The 20,545-nt window shown below is 43.5% G+C and overlaps 1 protein-coding gene across 1 annotated transcript in view; it reads right to left on the bottom strand.

Moving 5' to 3' along the window:
- The window catches only part of SAMD12 (sterile alpha motif domain containing 12), a 168,207-nt gene extending 147,871 nt beyond the window's left edge, over positions 1-20,336 (bottom strand). Inside the window, exons 1-2 of the mRNA XM_058020316.1 lie at positions 20,254-20,336; positions 2,361-2,536 (exon numbers count right to left, since the gene is read on the bottom strand). Of these exons, the coding sequence (XP_057876299.1) occupies positions 2,361-2,536; positions 20,254-20,266 (189 nt within the window). The 5' untranslated portion in view covers positions 20,267-20,336. The remainder of the gene's footprint in view (positions 1-2,360; positions 2,537-20,253) is intronic.
- Positions 20,337-20,545: the final 209 nt, after the last annotated feature.

The raw sequence follows: 20,545 nt of genomic DNA, 5'->3' as shown, positions 1-20,545 counted from the left end.
AGGACTGAAAAGAAATCCTTTTAAAAACAACTGTGCAATGGAAATATAAAACAAATAGCTCTGTTCACAATGTTTTATTTACAAAACTTTCCTGAATCCCTGCTCCTCTTTCCACTGTACATATATGATTGTATGGATGAAGTTTCCTAATGGCAGCTTAATTCAACTCTTAAAGCTACACAAGCTGAAGTCCAACTCCATACTCACATTTCAGAGGACAAAGCAAACCAATATTTAAATTTAAGGCAGAGCAAGCCAGAAAAGACAGGCCACCTCAGCCTATCACATGAATCCAGATGAAATACATCACTAAAATAATGCACACATAAAAGACAAAGTTACTAACAAGGCAGCAATAAATTTAGAAAAATAGTGCAATCCATTTGCTTGATGTTACTATGTTAAGCTTATTCCATTAAGCAAAAAATCAGTTTGTTTGTTTGTTTGTTTTTAAATCTGAATCATGCCCAGTTTTCTAAATAAAGCTACTGCAATCACATGTGGAAAACAAATACTGGATTTCAGTACTTTGAGAGCACCACACTTCCCCTCTTCCCCAGCCATCTCCAGCAAGGACAGCCTGTTTTATTTTCATCAGTCCAACAATCACAGCTCAGACAGCGACAGCAGGCTCGCTTACATTGAATCACTGATGTAATTCACTCTGATTTTTCATTAGGATAGTCTTTTGCAAGCAAAGACAACTTTGATATGACTGTATTCCATGTCAGCTACACACAAGCCCATTCTCAATTGGGAGCCCTACTGCACCATTTAGTTCCTTCACTCCCAAGTTTGTATGGTTTCCAAGTTTACCACACCCCCTCAGCCTTCAATACAGGGCAGATTTTTATCTGCTGATGTTGAAACATGAGCAGGGTTAGCTTGCCTTTGTGAACAGCTGGGCAAATGCCTTATTTGCTGAGCTTTGTCTCAAAACCCATCCAAAATCTGGTGATCTTGTTACCAAATGGATATTTCAAATTAGTAACCATGAAACTGTTCTGCAAGGGTTCGTGACAAATCAGCAAGGTGGTTGATAAATGGCCACCTAACAGATTGCAGGTGGCAGGGGTTTTTTAATTGCTGCAAGCCTGTAATGAAGGATCTAGTTTGATGCATTAAGTCAGAATGAAACTAGTTAAATTGTAATAAATTTAAACTAGAGATTTTAGATAAAAAATAGAATGGGGAATTCATACCAAACCTGAATTGTCAAGGAAATTACTCAAAACATTTATTACTATTTTATTCCAAAAGTGAAATACATCACAATCATATGTGTATTATTTTTTAAGTTTATTGTACTGTTGGCAGTAGGAAATACTCCTATTTGTTCAGTCATTGAAATAATTTCTATTGCCTTTTTGAACCTGTTAGAAAAAAAAGACACTAATTTTATTTGCTCTAATAACTCTCAAAGTGTCAGATTCAATAAATACTCAATTTTCCACTCTGCAGAAATTACCCCCAAACTCCTGGTGTCAGGCCTTTAAGAATCAAAAATACTGATAAGGCTTTTAAAGAATATTTCTCAATTATTTTATAACATTCTCTTATCTTTCCTTTGACCCTGACACCAGCTTCCTTGGTTAGAGCCTAGTGCTAGCAATGCCAAGCTTGTGGGTTCAATCCCTGTATGGGCCATCCACTTAGGAGCTGGATTTGATGATCCTTGTGGGATGCCTCCCAACTCAGAATATTCTGTGATTCCAGGTAAAAATGTATCTAATATGACAAATTACTGTCCTATACCAAAGTCTCTTGAGTACAAACATTCACTTGCACTTGGTAGTCATGTCTGCTGCACTCATACACGAAGTAGAAGCTTATGAGTAAGAACAGACACATTTGCTTTCAGGAGCTCATCTCTAAACTACGTTTGCTCACTGTCTCATCAGACATGGAAGAACTGGCCTGGTATTTTACCTAAAATGAGTTAGCAGATTATTAAAATCAGTCACCCATACAAAAATCCACATATTTATACATCCACAGAACTTGTCTCCTCCTTTACTTGCCCAAAGAAAAAAACTCAAGAAAAACATTTCTGTGCCCATTCTGGTTGTTACCCAAATTATTTGGAAAAAGTGTCCACAGTGTCTGAAAAAAAAAGATCCCATTACTTTAATTACCTTCCTTTAGAGAAAAACAGAATAGTGCAATATCCAAGATGTGTGTATGCTACAACTCCACAGCAGTACCTTGCTTCTGTAACACCCATTTCCTCAGACTGCTATTTTTACACCTTTATATGTCTTTAACAGGATGATAAATGCTTTTCAAGCAGAAGCCAGGATTTCAAGAAGCCTGGATTCTTAAAGACTCACCAAAATAAATAAGAAGGCAATTCTACCTACCTTAGATATTTCTGGCTCCACTTGTCTCTTGGGTGTGTCTTTAGACTCCGGCCCTTTGGGAGTACCGGTGTTCTTCACCGCCAGCGAATCAACTCCTTCGCCTTCCAGCTGCAGGTTAATGCCTTCTGTGGGGACGGGGTGATCAATACCATTTGGATTCAGATTGCAATGGATAGCTGGGAAAAAATAGGAGAAACATTGCTTTAGGAAAGAAGAACCCAGTGGTTCAAACATTTAGCACAAAGTACTGAGAAAGTGCCATGCGGTAACCAGAGCTGTGTCAGACCACAGCTAATGAACCATCTGTACTTTGATGTGGATTCAAGGTGAGATATTTGAGAAAGAAAAAGAGAGGAATGCAGCACTGTATAAATTTATTTAGTGCAGGTTATCGTGCAGAACTGTGCTCTGCTGGATTCACTAGAGCATCCAAGACCCTCAACTTAGAGCTTTTATTAAATGCTCGTCATCCAACCATACATTTTTTTCCTTTTAGGCAAACAAGTTGAAGGTTTTCTATTACATTTTCAATTCCTACAACATTCTAGGTCTTAAAGAAAGTGGGATAAGTAAGCCATGCACAAAAAAATCAGCAAGTCAGTCTCTGCACAGAGTAATGACTTATCCAGCTGATTATTTCTCCTTCAGTCCTTTGTACCATTGCAAGTTACCACCTACACCATCCTAACAAACAAGAGAGATGTACTCCCTGGGAGTATATAATGAGGGAGGGACTAATGACAGCAGAATAAGGAAAGCATCCAGAGGAAACAAAAATAAAACAAATGCGAAGCATACAACAGAAATGCCCTTTTAGAACTATGGCAGTAGCTTGCTTTCTGCCCAAATTTTCACAGTTTCAGCACTCACACACATAGTAGTGATTTTAAAAATGTGTGGATCCTGAGATAACTTCCCCTTTATGTGACTGACTTTTGCATTTATGTTCCTGCATAACTGGGCTACTTTTAGCACTACTTGTAATTAATGGTCCCAACTGGCCCTGTGTACAAAAGAACTTTGCTCAGATACTGTGGTGCAATGTTTGACAAATCTGAACAGAAGCCTAAATTACAATGTACAGCCAAAATAAAAGCTGCCCTTTTACTCTTGCTCGACTTAGAAGCAAAGGATGGGGAGCTGGGGAAGAAATCAGAACTACCAGTTTCTACCAGCTACAGATCAGCCCTTGAATGTCTCTCACAGGAAATTGGCTCAAGCTGCCTGTGAAAGCAAAGGGTTATTTAACTCCAGCACCTTTTGAAAATCTATTCAGCTTAAATCCTAGAGTCTTAATTGAAAACTTTGAGCCTAAATAACAAGAGTTCCTTGGTACAGAATTAAAGCAGAGGCCAAAATGTTGACCATTTTGCCTTGAGATCTTTAAAAACATCCAAATATTTCTAAAAGATAAGTGATCTCTGCAACTACTACAATACCTACATCTGCAAGCCAAGGCCAGGAACACCTACTATGGGAACTTAAAAAGAAATTTGATTCTGTGGTTAATATTTACATCAGTGTCCCTCAAGACATCAAAAAAATTCTCTCTCTCCTAGATTATATCTACCTACTGTTATCTAGCTCCTCTAGATCATATTAACCTACCCGAAGGAAACAACTACTAACAACTCTGCCTGTCCTCCAGACCACAGAAAACAGATGTGATGCACCAAGACTGAGTATTTTCACAGCACACTGAGAATAAAAACTGTTCTGTTAGTAACCTAATTAATTCCCCCCTGTACAAAAAAATGTAAATGTATCATAACCGACCTGTAAAAGTATTCTCCTCCCACCACACCCTGCTCCAGCAAGGGCTGATAGCAGTGAAAAGACATTTGGTATCGAATCCAATCCATAAAAATTTCTCCGACTGTTTTCTGCCAGGATCTTCCCTAGCTGAATAGGAAGACTCCAAGAGACACCTTTGAAACCCCAACACACTACAGCAACATTCAGAAGCAGGCAGATTTTGGCTGTCAGCCCAGTTCCAGTGCTCACCAAAGAGAAATTAGGGAGCACAGTGGGACTTAAACCTGCCTGGAAGAACACTGCCAGCAGCCAAGTCTCCTGTGAATTGCAACTCCTCCCTTCCCAGTGCTCCCAAACAATAGAGATTAGCGAGAAGGGTGGCATGGCATCAACAAGGAGACCCTTCTGGGTTATGGCACTAAGTTACCGTGCATTAGAGGTAGCAAATGATACAGGTTTTGATAACATGGCAGCATGATGACTAAGCTTACCTCCTTCTATGTATAACCGCATGACACACTTGGTGGATGAGGGAAAGGCTGTGGATGTTGTCTACTTCGACTTTGATACTGTCTCCCACAGCCTTCTCTTGGAGAAATGGCTTTTCATGGCTTGGATTGGGGAACTGTTCACTGGGCAAAAACTTGGCTGAGTGGCCAGGCCCAGAGAGTGGTAGTGAATGGAGTTACATCAAGCTGGTGACTGGTCACAGGTGGTGCTCCCCAAAGCCAGTTCTATTTAATATCTATCACCAGTCTGGATGAGGGGATTGGGGCTACCCTCAGAAAGTCTGCAGATGACACCAAGTTGGTTGGGAGTACTGATCACACTGCTGGAAGGTAGGAGGGCTCTGCAGAGGGATCTGGACAGGCTGGATCAGCGGCCCAAGGCCAGTGGTGTGAGATCCAACAAGGCCAATTGCTGGGTCCTGCACTTGGGTCACAATAAGATCCCATGCAGTCCTACAGGCTGGGAACAGTGGCTGGAAAGCTGCCCTTGGGAAAGGACCTGGGGGTGCTGGTCAGCAGTGACTGAACATGAGCCAGGGTGTGCCCATGTGGCCAAGAAGGCCAATGGCATCCTGGCCTGGATCAGAAACAGTGTGGCCAGCAGGAGCAGGGCAGGGATTGTCCCCCTGTACTCAGCACTGGTGAGGCTGTACCTCAAATCCTGTGTCCAGCTCTGGGCCTTTCACTACAAGAAGGACACTGAGGGGCTGGAGCATGTCCAGAGAAGGGCAACAGAGCTGGGAAAGGTTCTGGAGCACAACTCAGGTGAGGACCAGCTGAGGGAGCTGGGGGTGTTTGTCTCCTCAAGAAAAGGAGGCTCAGGGGGGACCTTGTCACTCCCTACAACTCCCTGAGAGGAGGCTGGAGCCAGTGGGGGTCGGCCTCTTCCCCCAGGTAACAAGGGACAGGATCAGAGGAAAAGTCCTCAAGTTGGGCTAGGGGAAGTTTAGATTGAGTATTAGGAAAAATTTCTTCATGGAAGAAATGGTTGCCAGGCTTTGGAATAGGCTGCCCAGGGAAGTGGGGCAGTCAACATCCTTGAAAGTATTTAAAAAACATGCAGACATGGCACTTGAGGACACGGTTTAGTGGTGGACTTGTCAGTACTGGGTTAAGGGCAGGACTTGATTTTAAAGCTCTTTTCCAACTTCAATGGTTTTATAAATCTGTAAGCACCTGGATGGCTTAAAAATTAAATAAGTCACTTGGCAGGATGCTGCTTGACTCTTAGCCCATCATGCATTCAAGAGTAATGAATGCTAGTGCTTTTTCAGCAATGCCTTTTACTGGGCTCCTTCAGGATACAAAAGAGAAAAAAATGGAAGAGGCTGCTCGCAATTACAGAGATGCCCACTGCCTTTTAATTGAAAACAGGTGAGTGGTTAAAAGCAACACAGGCAGTCCTAGGGGACTTTTCCAGAGTTGCCAATATTGAAGGGTGGGGGAGGGAAGTGGGGAAAGACAACTTTTTTCTAGGGGTATTTATCTCCTAAGAAGAATAAGTATCTCAGTCCCTTGGCCAAGTTTCTCTTTCTTTGTCACAGTACATCTTTAGGTAGCCAGCTCTATTATCTTCTCCTAGTGCTACCTGCAACCCTCAGCTACACAGAGAATAGGAACAAGGAATATTTCCTTGCATGGGTCTGTTATTTCCTGTTACCACACAGAATACATAGATCTATCTTTGCGGCACAGAGGTGGAGTTCTTGCCTCCTTTTAAATGTAAATACAAACCAAAATGATTCCCTTTCAAGATTTTTTAAAGGCAACCAAAGAAGTCAATGATTTATTCTCTTCTTAAATCTACATCTTATATAATTTTAACTAGATAAGGTCAGCTCAAAACCCAGGACCAAGTATCAAACCTAATGGGGCTTGGTGGGCTGACAGCACTCAGGGTTAACATCCCATAGAACTGAGTCTAAACAGCTCTTAAAAAATAATCACAAATCACTAACTTCACCACAGCCCATGGGCTCTGACTCTTAGCTGACACATCTTAAATTTCTTTTAGGACTTAATGGCATTCATCTGGAAAAAATCTTACTCCAGACAAAGTAGTTTCTGGCTAAAATATTGTTCAGACCATTACTCCTCTTTACCCTGGCACTGGCTAACACTAGCTCATCCTGCCCTCTGCTTTCAGACCATTTTCCCACTCCTTTGACAATATCCCTGCTGCCTCAGCACCTCTTCATTCCACCAAACTGCATCCACCTGATCAGTCCCAAATTTTAACAGTACATCAAGACAACAAACACCCTCCAAATCAGCTCACGGTATCAGCCTAATACCACTGTCAGCAGTATCATTAGATTTTGAAACAGAACTTCTTCCATACAATCTCAATATTCATGTATCATCCATATCTGAGTAATACAACCCTTCATCCAGATTCAGATCACTTATATTTTCCTTTCCCTGCTGGAAACCCCACCTCAGTTGATTAATCGTTCTTCATGCTCCCCCAACAATTGTTGTTCAACTTGTATTGAAAGCTTTCTGTGGTGGGAACTTGTTTCCTTTTGAGGAAGGAAGGTGGATGTTCTGCAGAGCTCTGACTGCACAGCAACAAGCACATAATGAATGGTGCTGGCAGACACAATAACATAGATCCAAAGATTACATTTATGAAACAAACTATTATTTAAAACAAAGGTACTTAAGTGCTCTTGTACTCCTAACCTAATGGTAGAGCTGAATCTAATATCCACTTTTCCAGCATCTAAAAAGACTGCTGAGATCTGCCAAGTTATGAGAGTGAAAAGCTCTGTGAGAAAAATAGTTAGCAGAGCATCTAAAATGGAAAAATTACCCCACATCTGTCCTAAAAAAACTAGAAGCAATACACTAAGTACATTTATATATGGTGGAACACAAATTCAAGTCTTTTCTATGTATACAGAGCAAGATAATTTGTTGCCCTGCAGAAGCTGGCCCATACACGTGAGCCAGTTCCATGCCCACACAGATCTCTCCAGGGTGCACACACAGTTTCAAAAAAGAGCTCACAGGGCAATCAGAATGCTCTGTCCCCCCAGCTACCTTCCTCCCATGCCTGCCTGCCTCCCAGATGGCAAGCAGCCAAGAGACAGCTTGTCTGAGCATGCTTGATGGTACACAGAAGTCACCAAGAGCCATCGCAAGTTACTGACATCTGGGGCAAGCCTTGTCTTTTCCTAGAGGGTACTCTGTGAATCCTGTCTGGAAAAAAGCCTGAAGGCACTCTTCAAAACACAGCCTTGATATATCCAAAGTTTTGCATGGGCAGATGGAAAGTCTTTGTCTCTCCATCTGTAGGCTCAAGGCTTAGCAGATAAATCTATGATCAGTCACTACCTCTGTGCACTCACTGCCTACTGTGTCAAGCCTTTCATAACTATGTGTTTCAGTGGGAATACTGCTGGCTGCTTAAAACTTTAGGCAGATCAATTAAGGCTACATTAAAGTGTATTTGGCAAGTACTTGAGTTACATGCAATAACAATTGTTCTATTCTAAAAAGTGATCGAGTAAAAATAGCATCTTCTTACTCATGTGCCCTGTTCTGTGTGCATCATAGTCATATGCTAGCTTTTGCTATTCAGAGACAAAAAGCAGGCACAGGAGATACCCACCCAAGCTCTAACAATCCTTACAAACCTTTCATGTGTCAAATACTGGCAACCTTGCAAGCTCCATTTTATGTATTCATTCCACAGACTAGCTGCACAATGCTAAGAGGTAAGTCCATACAATCCACCTACTACTCCCACCATAAAATGCCACATTGTTGAAAAGGATAGACAAAAGTTCATCCTTACAGCTTGAACATTAACAAACTCAGGTTGGACATAGCAGGGACCTTATAAAAAAGGTCAAAATATCTTTTCAGTCATTTCAGTAGTCACAAAGATTTATCAAGTATTTCTAGGGAAAATCACCTTTGGACAGCAGCTCTCACTGGACTTGTTCCTTCCATCACTGCCCATTTCTTTGTCAAAAGTAAATCAAACCTCCAATCACATCAAATTTTGCAGTCAGCATTTTCAATGAGAGTTCCATACACTTCCAGAGGCTACATTTCAGTCCAGAGCAGTGAGACAGAATCCCTGAGGCTTTTTGCTTACCTTTACTCACAACCTGCTTTATCTGGGTTGATCAGAGAGGAGATATTCACACTGAAAACACTGAAGTCTTGCTCAGATTGAGATGCCTCCTCACACTGACCAAATGAACAAGATGGATCTGCACTGCAAAGCCCTTCTTGTATTTCAAGAAGCTTATACTTCATTAGCAGCTCTGCATATCCCTAGCAAACATGGAATTATTTTAAAAATATCTGACCTGAGCAGTTACTACCACTTCCATAATAGTAAAAACCAATATTAAAAACAGCAAATAAATATGTCTTTAATTTAAACTATAAAATTTAGGACTATTTTGACTATTTTGTCTGGCAGAAATGTCTTCCATAGTAATGAGTTTCTGTAACTCCTATGGATGGTTCATCTGCCTCATCAATCAGTTTCTAGTTTTAAGAAACTCTCTGGCTTTTGCCTACCAGTAGTACTTCTCCATATAGTCCTCTCTTCACCTAATGTAAATTTGCACAGTTCCCTCAACACATCACTTGGAACCAGCTGAAAATGCAGTCAAAGTTTCACATAAATACAATCTGCTGCTTATGTTGCAACCTAGTAAATACTGCTGGCAACCTGCTGAGCAAGTAAATTCAAGATTTTTCCCACTCTGTTCTTCAAATCTGTCTGTCTAATGGCCACAAAATCAGCAGCACTCACACAGAGCAAAGAAGCCCAGCAAATCAGTCAGGACCTTTTCTACTTCAGTACAGGTCACACGAATTTATCACAAACCTCCTGTAAGGCTGAAATCCCAAAGTATTTAACTGAAGTAACATTAGGGTCTAGCTGTCTGCTTCTGTTGGTCAGCATCAAAAAGCAGCATCAAGCAATTCCAAACATGCTGTGCCAAAAGGGAGGCCAGTATTGAGCTGGGGAGTGCACTGTAAACTGCTGCTGCTGCTGCTGAGCTGTACCTGGAGCTCTGCACACAAAGCTCAGACAGACACAGGCAGCAAGGCTTGGCAGACAGACACCACCTGTACCTCCAGGTCCCTCCTGTTGCTTGTCTCTCTAGCCTCTTGTTATAATGACTACTAATCATTAATCAAATAAACAAAAACCCAGCTTCTTACAAGAAATGAATTTTACAATCAAGTCTTTGTTAAAGCAGTGGGACGTGCCCAGCAGCTGGGCAGGACAGGTGACAGCCCAGCAGCAAGGAGTGGACACTGAGCCAGATCCAGAGGGCAGGAAGGGCAGAGCAAAGGGGACACAGGTGTAGAAACTGGATAGAGGCCCAAGGGGATAAAGTGTTCAGAGGAAGAGCATCCATTTTAATTTTTAACTGTGACTTGTCAGGCTTTTGCCTTTTTACCTCTTCAGAATTATTATTAGCAAGAAAACTTAAGGTAATGGCATTCCTGAGACAGCTATCCCTGAACATCTCTAGCTGGACAATGGGGTGGTCATCCCATGGTATCGAGCCAACTACTACTCTAAGCCATTCACTCTCTCCAGAAACAATTAAAAATATACAAAACTAAAGCCAAAACAGAACACAGAAAAAGCATGTTTTCTGAGACAAGCTACTACACTTCACAAATATCTCTCTAACTTTAGCTGTAAGATGGTATAAAGTCTTGTACAATGACAGAAATATATCAAGAAATCCAAATGAGTAACTCAGCACTTTCATATCTGGAATCAAACTAAACTCATAATTCGATTGAAGGCCAAAAAAAATCTTGAGTGTAAAGAGAAGAGACCCCTTAGTTCTTTACAGAACAGAAACACTAAGCCTAGAATAAGAAATTCTCTTCTTCTATGGGTTGAGTTTGCCTTCTGAGACCCTCATTCCACCAGGATAGGTATGCAATTAAGTTTCTTCAGCAAAAAAACTTCTTTATTCCTTTTTTTACAATTTCCCTACTGGAAACTATTTATTTTATATATGGCAATATCCACTTACCATCTCTTATCTTACAGACTTTAGCAAATGCTGTAAACAGTTTCTTTTACACCTGCTCTTCAGGAGGCAGACTGCATGTCATCACTATGCTAGACAGACCTTGGTGTCTCAGTAATGCAAGTTCAGCCTTTATAATAGCAACAAGATTTCATTATAAAAAGCAGACACAGTGACTGGAGAGCAAAATTATTTCTGAAGCGTTTTCTCATTCTGTTTTAATAAAAGTACACTTGGTAAAAGCAGCTCTTGAATTCATGCTAGCAACAGAGACTAACTGAAAAATGAGCCTATCTAGTGAATAAATAAGGCCAGGTTACCACAAATCCTGTACAGGTATAGAATACGAGAATACTGACACATAAGGGGACTAAAAGAACTATGCCATTAACTTAAAGCAAAATGGATCTTAGTGAACAATGTAGTAAAGGTCAGTAAGTAACATGCATCACATGCACAAGAGAAAACAATTTAAGCAAGGGATTAAAATACAAAATAGTTGGTCATTTGTTTTGCAAACTAGTAAGTCAATAAGAAGGCTTGTGCAAGCATCTACAGAGATTCTCTTGAATAGTGAGGAAGTCCGGATTTCAAGATTGTGAGTGCCCATAAAGTTGCATGAAAGAGGGTGCTAAAACAGATAAGAATTGTATGAACGAAAACCAAAGAAAATCTATTGGTAGATAGAGAGGCAGAGACCTTAAATAATTTTCTCTCACAAAGAAAAGAATTCACCATATATTACAACTGTCAGTCACCAACCAACTTAGGAAAACTCCAAACCAGGTACCACTGTTGCCCTAAGGATTTTGCAGAGAAAATGGAGAGATAAAAGAGTCATAACACACCTGGGTGTGCAATGAATCTGTATTAGTTCCACTGATCTTGGAAGAAACTTGTCTTGCAGTCAGTGATTAGGAAGCTGGATAGTCACGCGTCACCACAAGCTACATTTCTGAGACTGCCTCTTCTCACGTCCTAACAATGCTACTGTTCAATTCTATACTCAGCCAACATTACATCAAAAAATGTTTTTAAATGCTAATGAGCCTATCCAGCACACAAAGAACAGCTCAGAGACAAACAGGTTAAGTCCTTATTATGGCATCAGAGATGCACTGTCCCACACATGCAGCACAGATTTCTGCCTTTGCCCTCATGAAAGCTGGTGTCTGCTGAACATGTGGCACAGAAATGGCCGCAATTTTGCTGTGGATCTGGGCTTTATTTCTTGTCCCATGAATGAGGCACTGTCAACAAAATGCAAAGGAAAATATCTTTATTCATCCTCACTAGCATAATTAGCTTGAAATCTAGCAGTTGACTTCTGTTCTCAGTCCTGGCTTTCTCTCAACTGCCTCAAAGCTACCTCCTTTATTACTGCTCAAGGATATCCCTTCCCTTGTACACTTAACTGAAGAGTCTGGAAATGCCTTCTTTCCTTCCCCCAGTAAAATTCTTCACCTCCTACTGCTTGCTCATACCACTGTATCCTACTCACTCTAGTACCCCAGATGATTTGTGTAGCAACAAACCACCAGTGAGAGCATGCAGAGGACAATCTGAGAGAAAGCTTCTATTGATGCACATTACAATTCTCTTTCTTTATGTTTATGAAACAGCATTATTAAAAGTCTCTTTCTTGCTTTTACTAGGTTATTTGCAGAGAAGCAAATCAACTCAAGCAAAATCCCTTCTGGGGGAAGAAAATAATTTGGTTTTAAAAAAGAGCCACAAAGACAGGGCAGAGGTGAGCAAATGAGTGGAGGAATGAAGTAATAACCTGAATGTTCAGCTGGAGAACAGGAGCTAGCATAACATATAGAGATGGATAGGGCTGCAATAAAGACCAGCTAAAACCCACACTGTCTTCCTCACACTCTTATTTCTGTCAATCACATACTCCCTGCAAGCATATTAGATCCTGTAATTGAATGCAGGGTTTGCTTCAGCCCAAGTTCAGACCCTGCACACCTCCTTGCTTCATCCAGGAGCACAAACTAGGGCGAATTCTTACTGTTTCAGGTAATGAAGCTGCTCTTTAATGCCAGGTTTACCTTATGCTGCACACAGAATATGCAACTATTCACAGCAACTGCCTCACTCTTTCTGTAGTCCTTTTGCAACAGGACACTTCTGGAGACAGAAGGAGGATCCTTCACAAAGGTGAGGGAACATAAAACTTACTCAAGGCAGAAGCCACTAAGGTTGACATCTGTAGATCTAATCTGCTTCAGGTTTTCCTGAATGTCTCTCTCAGACCATTCTTCACCTCATTTAGAGAGGTCAGTACAGGTGTTTCCAGCCCTGCCTGCTGTGGAGAATCAGTATTTTCCAGATGGCATTTCTACAGTTGCAGCCTAATGTCAGGCCCCTCCTTCCCCAAACACCATTGACCAGATATGGCATACAGTTCCTCTTCCAGAGCAGTATCAGTTCTTATAAACTAAGAAAGCAACATATCTTATGCATCATAACCCTGCTTGTTAACATTTTTATAGCTCAGTGTCTGATTCCCCATCTCCTCTCTTTCTGGATTGTCCTGACCAAATTTCCCTCTCAGCTACTAAATGCAAATCAAATTATTGTGGTGAGAGGAATTGTTCTGGACACACAGCAGATGAGCTAGACTTTGTCATAAAAGTCATCAAGCTGGGTCAGACTAGAAGTTTAGCCCTTTATGCCACTGCTTAAGGAACAGCCTGAGAGCAGGGCGTACATGAAGTGATCCAGCCTTGGCACATTAAGAATGACCCCCAAGGTTAAAAGTGCACTTGGGGAACTCTTGTATTATATGAAAAACTATTTCCTTTTTTAATTTAAAGCACAAAACCACACGGCTTCATTGTTCTGCCTTTTGACCTAGTTCCTTTTTCCACCTTCTCCACACCATTAATCAAGATCTAAGGATTCTCTCCATGGTCATCTCTTTTCCAAGCTAAAGAATCAGATTCTTTGTAACCTGCCCATCTCTTTTCCAAGCTGAAGAATGATAGTATCTGTAACCTGCCTTCAGGGAACACACCATGTCTGTGACCAGCTGACTGTTTTTTCCCTATTTTTCCAGTCCTCTCCTTCTTTTAGGGTGTGGCAAGCAAAAGCTGCAGGGAGCATTCACAATACAAGAGCAATGTGCAATGATACAGAAACAAAGACCTCCTTTGCCTTGTTCAGAGCTTTCCTCATAGTTCTTGAGATCTTATTTGCTATTTTGACCAGCACCAACCATACAGTTTCAGACGACCTCAAAATTACTTCATTTTTTAGCTCTTTTGCCTTTGGCACCTTCCAGAACTACTCCCTTTACATTCTCTGCATGTTTTGAGCAGATACTTGAGGGCTGAGGTGTTCAATTGTTAATCTGCAAGGGTAAATACCTGTATCCATTCAAAGGCAACAGCTTTCATGAGAAATACCCAACAACAGGATTGCTCAGTGTTAAACTCTGAGTATCTCTTACTCACAGAAAGGAGCATTGTATTAGAGATCACACAGTCTGGACATAAGAAGAGACAAGTCAAGAGACAAAACAGGGCACAAGAAGGTAAAGCTGTCTCAGTCCAGACAACAGAGAAAATTGGCTCCAAAACCAGGCACAGAATCCCAGCAGACACACAGACTCAATACTGAGTGAACTGAAAAGCAGCCTTTTAACAGCTCTACTACCTCTGCTGTATTATTATTAAACTAGCTGTATTGCTTTCAGAGACCAATGGACAAAAGTAAAACTTACAGCGCTCTACAGACACTGACTTCTGCACCCACCAGCAAGCCTGCACAGAGGATGTTTTGGACAGAAACCTCTCCATGCTTACCAGCTCAACAACCAGCACCAGCCTGCAGCTCAAATACCATCCAGCTGCAGTACCTTGCTCCAAGCCTGTCCCTGCTGTTCTCCTGCCACAGCCCTTGTGACACAGCAATACTGGGAAGCACTAGAGACTGGCTCTGAGCAGCTTGTCCTGGCCTCACACACTCAGCTCTAAACATGAGGAGCAAAGGTATACACAACCTCCTTGGATGTTGCCTGCCATGCTTGGACATAACAGAAGAACAAAAAAAAAACCTCCAAAAACCGTCAAGAAAAGTTCTACTTTGTAGTTTCCACTTAAGCAGTAAACATGAGCTCTTACAATGTCACTACAGGTTTTGTCAATACTTTCCAGTTGTACATTAGGAAATGCATCCAAAGTCTAACTCTTGTTATTTGCTCAGTTGCATTCTCTTCTTGATGGAGAAAGCACACAAACTTTCAAAGCATCACTCCTTCCATTTGCCTTCATATTACCACCACTGGACAAGTTTTAACCTTTATGATGGTATTCAATTGTACTGAACCAGTAAATTCATATTAATCAGTGTCCTCCTTGAGCTTCTAAGTCTTCCAAGTACTTTAAAGGATAAGGTCAAACACTTACGGAACTGTATCTAAACTGGCTGATATGAAAGTACTTCTGAGTTTCCAGAAACACTCTCCTACACCCAAATTTCATCCAAAGGAAACAAAGTGTCACATCAAGCCTATACTTGATACCTTGATTGAGGGAGGGTAAAATGATCACATAACTTCCATAATATTCACCCTCCACTCAAGCTGAATACACCCAAAGACCCTCCATTGCAGGGTGGTTCTTTGCTGCCACAGCTTCATTTTGGGGCCCACAATGGAGTGCACCTTCTGAACTTCAGCTCACAGTCTCCCTTCCAAATGTAGCAACAGAGTTTGGAAAGCTCTAAGCAGTGGTTCAAAGCAGAGAAGCACACACAACCATGAAGCTGTGTGCACAATGTGGGGGTGGGTGGCAGGTAGAGCTGTTGTTGAGCAAGAAATAAGCGGGTAGATGTTACAGCCCAACAAGGAGGCTGTCACGTGAATGTGGATAAGAGATCTATCTTCCAGTCTGGAATCCCATAATTACTGATGCATTTTTGCCATAAATGGTCAGAAAGTGACACACAGAACTCAAGACCAAAGATGTTCAAATCTTATGCCTTACTGTCCAATACACCTCCAGCATTGGTGTTATCCATCTCCTCTACTATGACCCAATGTGACTCTTTTCACCTGGAGAGTTGAAATGAGTTGTCTCTCTCAGTCCTGCTTCCAGCTGGCAGCTATTTCCAAGCCACATGTCTGAATCCTCAGGCTAAGAAGTGGTTAGAAATTACTGAAGAAACAAAAAACATAACAGAAGCATGTGCTATTTTTGAATCACAGGGCTTGTTACTTCTTTGCTCCATAGGCAAGATGCTGAAACATCATCTACTGGATCACATTCCCTGGAAACTCAGATATGGAGACATATCCAGTCTGAGCTCAAAGGGTGCTCAGAATAAGGCAATTAGGGTGTAGGAATAAGGCAAAGTTGAGTAACTGAATACCTGTCAGAAGAGTTGTACTTTTGGGCACGCCCTGGAACAGCATGATAGGTACCTACACTGAAATCTGCTTCAAAGCTGTCCTCTGGGTGATCCTGAACTTGCTTTGACATTCTTGGCAGAGTTAGCATAGCACATCTATGAGCTCACCATTTTTCAAGTCTCTGAAGAAACACATGGCAGCATTCAATATCCATGGAGCTGCTAGGCACTGCAGGCGTTCAACCAAGGTACACCACATAGTTGAAATCCACAGGATCACTCTCACAGAAGTTGGTTACAAGCTGCAAATAACTTTAGTTCAGCAGCAGTCAACCTGGATGCCATTCCACAGAATGCTCTAACCTCCTCTGAGTCTTAGTCTCCTTAAGGATTACCAAAGGGTAAGGCCAGTCATTGTCATTTTATGTCAGCAAGGCTCCACTTCTCAGTAAAACACACTATCCCATAGAAAGATCCAGGGTCTCAGTAGCATAAGCCCACTACAGAAGAGCCATAGGAGACTGGAAGTTTACATAAAGTTCCAGGAGGAGACCTGCAACAAATCTATGTGACACTTTCCAAAGCCTATACACAGCAAGAAAGGTGTTAGACCAAATTTCATTAAACACTTACCATTAAAGAACTCCATGAGACAATTAGCACTTTTCTTTGCAAAGGAATCTCAAAAATACCACAGATCAGAGCTGCAGGGGATCCAACAGAACTGTGTGGGATCACCTGCATGCAGACATCATCTGATGAGTGCTGTCAGTCTCTCACCTTCCTGTGCAATAAACACTGCGGGGGGAAGAAATCACCATTTCTCTCTTTCCCCCTTTACCTCTGCTTCACAAGAGCAAACTGAAAAGGAAAAAAAAAAAAAAAAGAACACTCTTGCAGAGATCAAAAGCCTTTTTCTACTGGCTCTGACCTAGTTCTTTCATTCTTACTAGAAGGAGAAAAAACACTTAAAGGAACATTGTCAAAACTGTTGAGTCTAAAAATAGACTTACCTTGGCAGTGCTGCCATCTCAACGGGCTCATATTAAGAGTGCAAACTCACTTTCCTCACACACCAATGCTTACATCAATCTGGAAGCACTGGCACTATACAGCCCAAAGGACCTCCCAGTCTCCATAAACTCTTTTGGGACACTAAAGAATGTATTATACATAACTGGTGAAGAACTGCAGTATTCTCCAAATTCCTACTTCATATATGCAAGTCAGCTATCCCAGTAAAAAAGTTTGGATGGTTTCCTTAAGTAAACAGGTGGACATGTACTGAAGTTGCTAAACCCCAGCACACCATGCTAAGGCAGCTTTAAAAAAATCAGATTTGAGGAAGATTTCAGCATTTTTTTAGATAAAATAAATTTTTCAAAGACTTTCCAAAAAGTATAAGCTACAAAGTATTTTCACCTTAGCCATGCAGAGCATTTCTGAAAGGAAAAACAAAACAAAGACTCTGGGTTCATGGCTGAAGCTGACAAACAGGCAGTTTCCATAGAACAATGGCCCTGGTGGAGCTGGTGGGGCAGGATGTTGGCTCCAGCCAGGAATTCCCGTGCTGCAGAATCCCTGTGCTGCAGAATCCCTGTGCTGCAGAATCCCTGCCTCCCCTGTGCCCCAGGGACCTTCCCACTCCCCAGCTGCATCCCAGAGCCACCCCCAAGTCTGCGCAAGAAGCCAGTTGGCCCAACCACCCAAAGGCCTTGCATAACTCTACAAAAGAAAGCCCAGGAAGTCCATCCTAGCCAGACTCCCAGCTGACCACTGCAGAGACTGGAAGGCCAGACAACCTCAGTTTAAACCTTATTTCCAAGCTTCCAAAACTGTTGTACAGCAGGTTATGTTCTCAAGAGCACAAGCTGCAAACCAGGAAAGCATGCTTCCAAAGAAAACAAACAAATCAAACAAACAGAAAACAAAAAAATCCCAACTGTCTGCTCTTCCTAAGTCCAGGACACTCTTCTACAAAACCGTCTACTGAGAAGATTCAATGGCAACTCTACTTTAGACTAAAGCAGGGTCTGTACTCTGTGATGATTGGAGTCATGAGGAACATGTAACCTCTCAGCTTTCCAAACAGAAGCTGTAATGCCACATGCTCCTTGCCAAAAGTGACAGCTCAGAAACAGAACACAGCTCACACCTAGGGCTCCAACAAGGCCCTAGGTGCATTAAGAGAAAAGCAAGCTTTTAAGCACAATCACACAAGGAAACATGGCTCCAACATAAAATGATGGATAATAAAAGGCCTGAAATGTGAATGCACTACAAACACACAAAGCAGTCATGGCCACATGGCTACTTGTGCTGAAATAGTCATAGTGGTGTGTTAGCGTGAGGGCAACAGAATTGTGCAAAGGCAAGAAAGTTGAGGGAGAAAAAAACAAAATGGGAGGAATGCAGAACACAGAGACAAGAATGCCTGTTCTGACACACCACAGCAGGATGCATCCTGGGGGAAGGAAATGGGAAGGAGTTAAAGAAAAAAATTCCATCTCAGGAGAAGGGAAAGGCACTGCTTCCCAAAGCTTTAGCAGAGCTTTCCTTCATTAATATTTACAAAGCTTTTAGAGATTCTCAGATGGAGGTCACTGCAGATATGACAGGAATTATTACAGACCTGAAAAGATCTAGCAAACAGACTGAGAAGGACTTCAAGTAAATCAAGTGGGATGACATTAGTGAGCACACTGAAACAGGGGTTGCTGCTGGCATATGAACCATCTGGTGCATGGCAGTCCATTTCATTTACTTACTTACCCACTGCCGGGCACGCATGCCCAGTTCATGTCATTATGCTTTTGCCACCAAAGTAATGCTTTTATTCAGGACCACTACATTCCTTCCGTGTATCATTCCAGTCTTCAAAACTGCCATTCGGTAAAGCAGCCTGTGCCTGAGAAATGCTTGCCTTAGGGAGAGGCTTACACTTAGGATGAGCAACTTGGGATGTTGACAGACACCTTTTGAGACACAGTGGTCTTGCTTATCTTTATTTGAATTTGCACAGGAAGCTGGTTTACAGGGATGTTAAGCTCCCTGTTGCTTCTAGGACGTTTAAGTTTTTGCTGGACCATCATTTGCACTGCTCACTTGGGTACTCAGCAAAAGACAGCTTCAGCATGATTTTCAGCAATAAAGCAAGCGCATCTGATGGAACTGAAGATTTCAGCAAAACTGAGAAACAAAACTCATGGTAGTCACAAGATGAACACACAAAAATACTGTCATACACTAAATTAAGCACAGGAGACACTAAATTAAGCACAGGAGAAGGGGTCAGATGGCTGGTTTACACAGGATTCTTAAATTTTCTCAAGGACACAGAATAAAGCACGATGAGGTGCAAACGCAGGGCTGTCACTGCCTTACTAGAAAACCAAGTGAATCTTGGAAGCAGGCAGCAGGAAGGCAGATTTGCCTTTTCTCATACACCTGTCTCTTCCAACTTCCCAAAAGACCCAACGGAAAGGGAACACACAGCCGTTGTTAGAAGGCTAAAGGGAGCCCAGCATTTACTGAAGACCTAGCAAAGCATCCACCTGTCAAGGGCTTGGTAGCTATCGCCTCATTTACCGGGGTACATCCCCAGGAGCCGGGCACCTTGTGAACACCTCTCAGCTCCCGGCTGCCCAGGAGCTGAGCATCTCGGCCCTTTGGCTTCTTCATCGCTCTCAGAGAAGGAGGGGCCGAGCACAGCTCTGCGCCCATGCGGGGCACGCTGGAGCTTCGTGGGCATCGCGCTCTGCGGGCACTCGGGGGATCCGGACGGCAGCGAGGGACGGCGGCGCCTCGGTGCCCGCGGGAGAGCGACCGGCGGGGCGGGGGAGGCGCCCGGGCTGAGCGCGGGGCCGGGGCCGCTCCGGAGGGAGGCGGCGCAGGTCGGCCGCCCTTGCCGGGAGAGGCGGCACCTCCGGGCCCGGCGGGAAGTTGCCGAGCGAAGCCTCCGGGCAGCCCCTGCCGCCCGTCCCGCCGCGAGCGGGGGCCGCGGCCCGGCTCCACGGCACCTGGCCAGGGGCAGCCGCGGCGCTGCGGGCGGGCGGGCCGAGGTGCGCGGGGGCCGGGGATGCCCCGCGGCGAGGCCGAGGCAGCGGGCGGCAGAGCGGCCCCGCCGGCGGACGCCGCTGTCCCGCCGGACCGGACCGGGCCACGGCGCAGGTGAGTGCCCGGGGGAGGAGACAGGGGAGGGACCCCGGGGGCGGCGGGCAGGGGACGCGAAGCCCTTACCTTCCACCGCCATCCTCCCGGCCTCGCATAGTGCGCCGGCCGCCGACCCGGCCCCGGCGGCGCTGCCCCGGCCGCCCCCCCGCCCGCGCGGGCTCCGCTCATCTGCAGCCGCGGCGATCAACCTGCAGCGCTCGCTGACAGCGGGCGGGGCCGCGCCGCGGATCCCTGGGAAACGTAGTCCGGGAAACGGGCCCCCGGCCAGGCAGCCGCGCTCCCTGCCCCCGGCGGGCCCCGGGGCGCCTCCCCTGTTCCCGGAGGCACGGAGAGCGGCACGGGGCCCGGCCGTGGCCTG

The sequence above is a fragment of the Melospiza georgiana genome, chromosome 1 (genome assembly GCF_028018845.1).
Source record: "Melospiza georgiana isolate bMelGeo1 chromosome 1, bMelGeo1.pri, whole genome shotgun sequence".
Lineage (NCBI taxonomy): Eukaryota > Metazoa > Chordata > Aves > Passeriformes > Passerellidae > Melospiza > Melospiza georgiana.
Note: the sequence above shows the minus strand (reverse complement) of the source record. Positions and strands in the feature narration are given on the sequence as shown.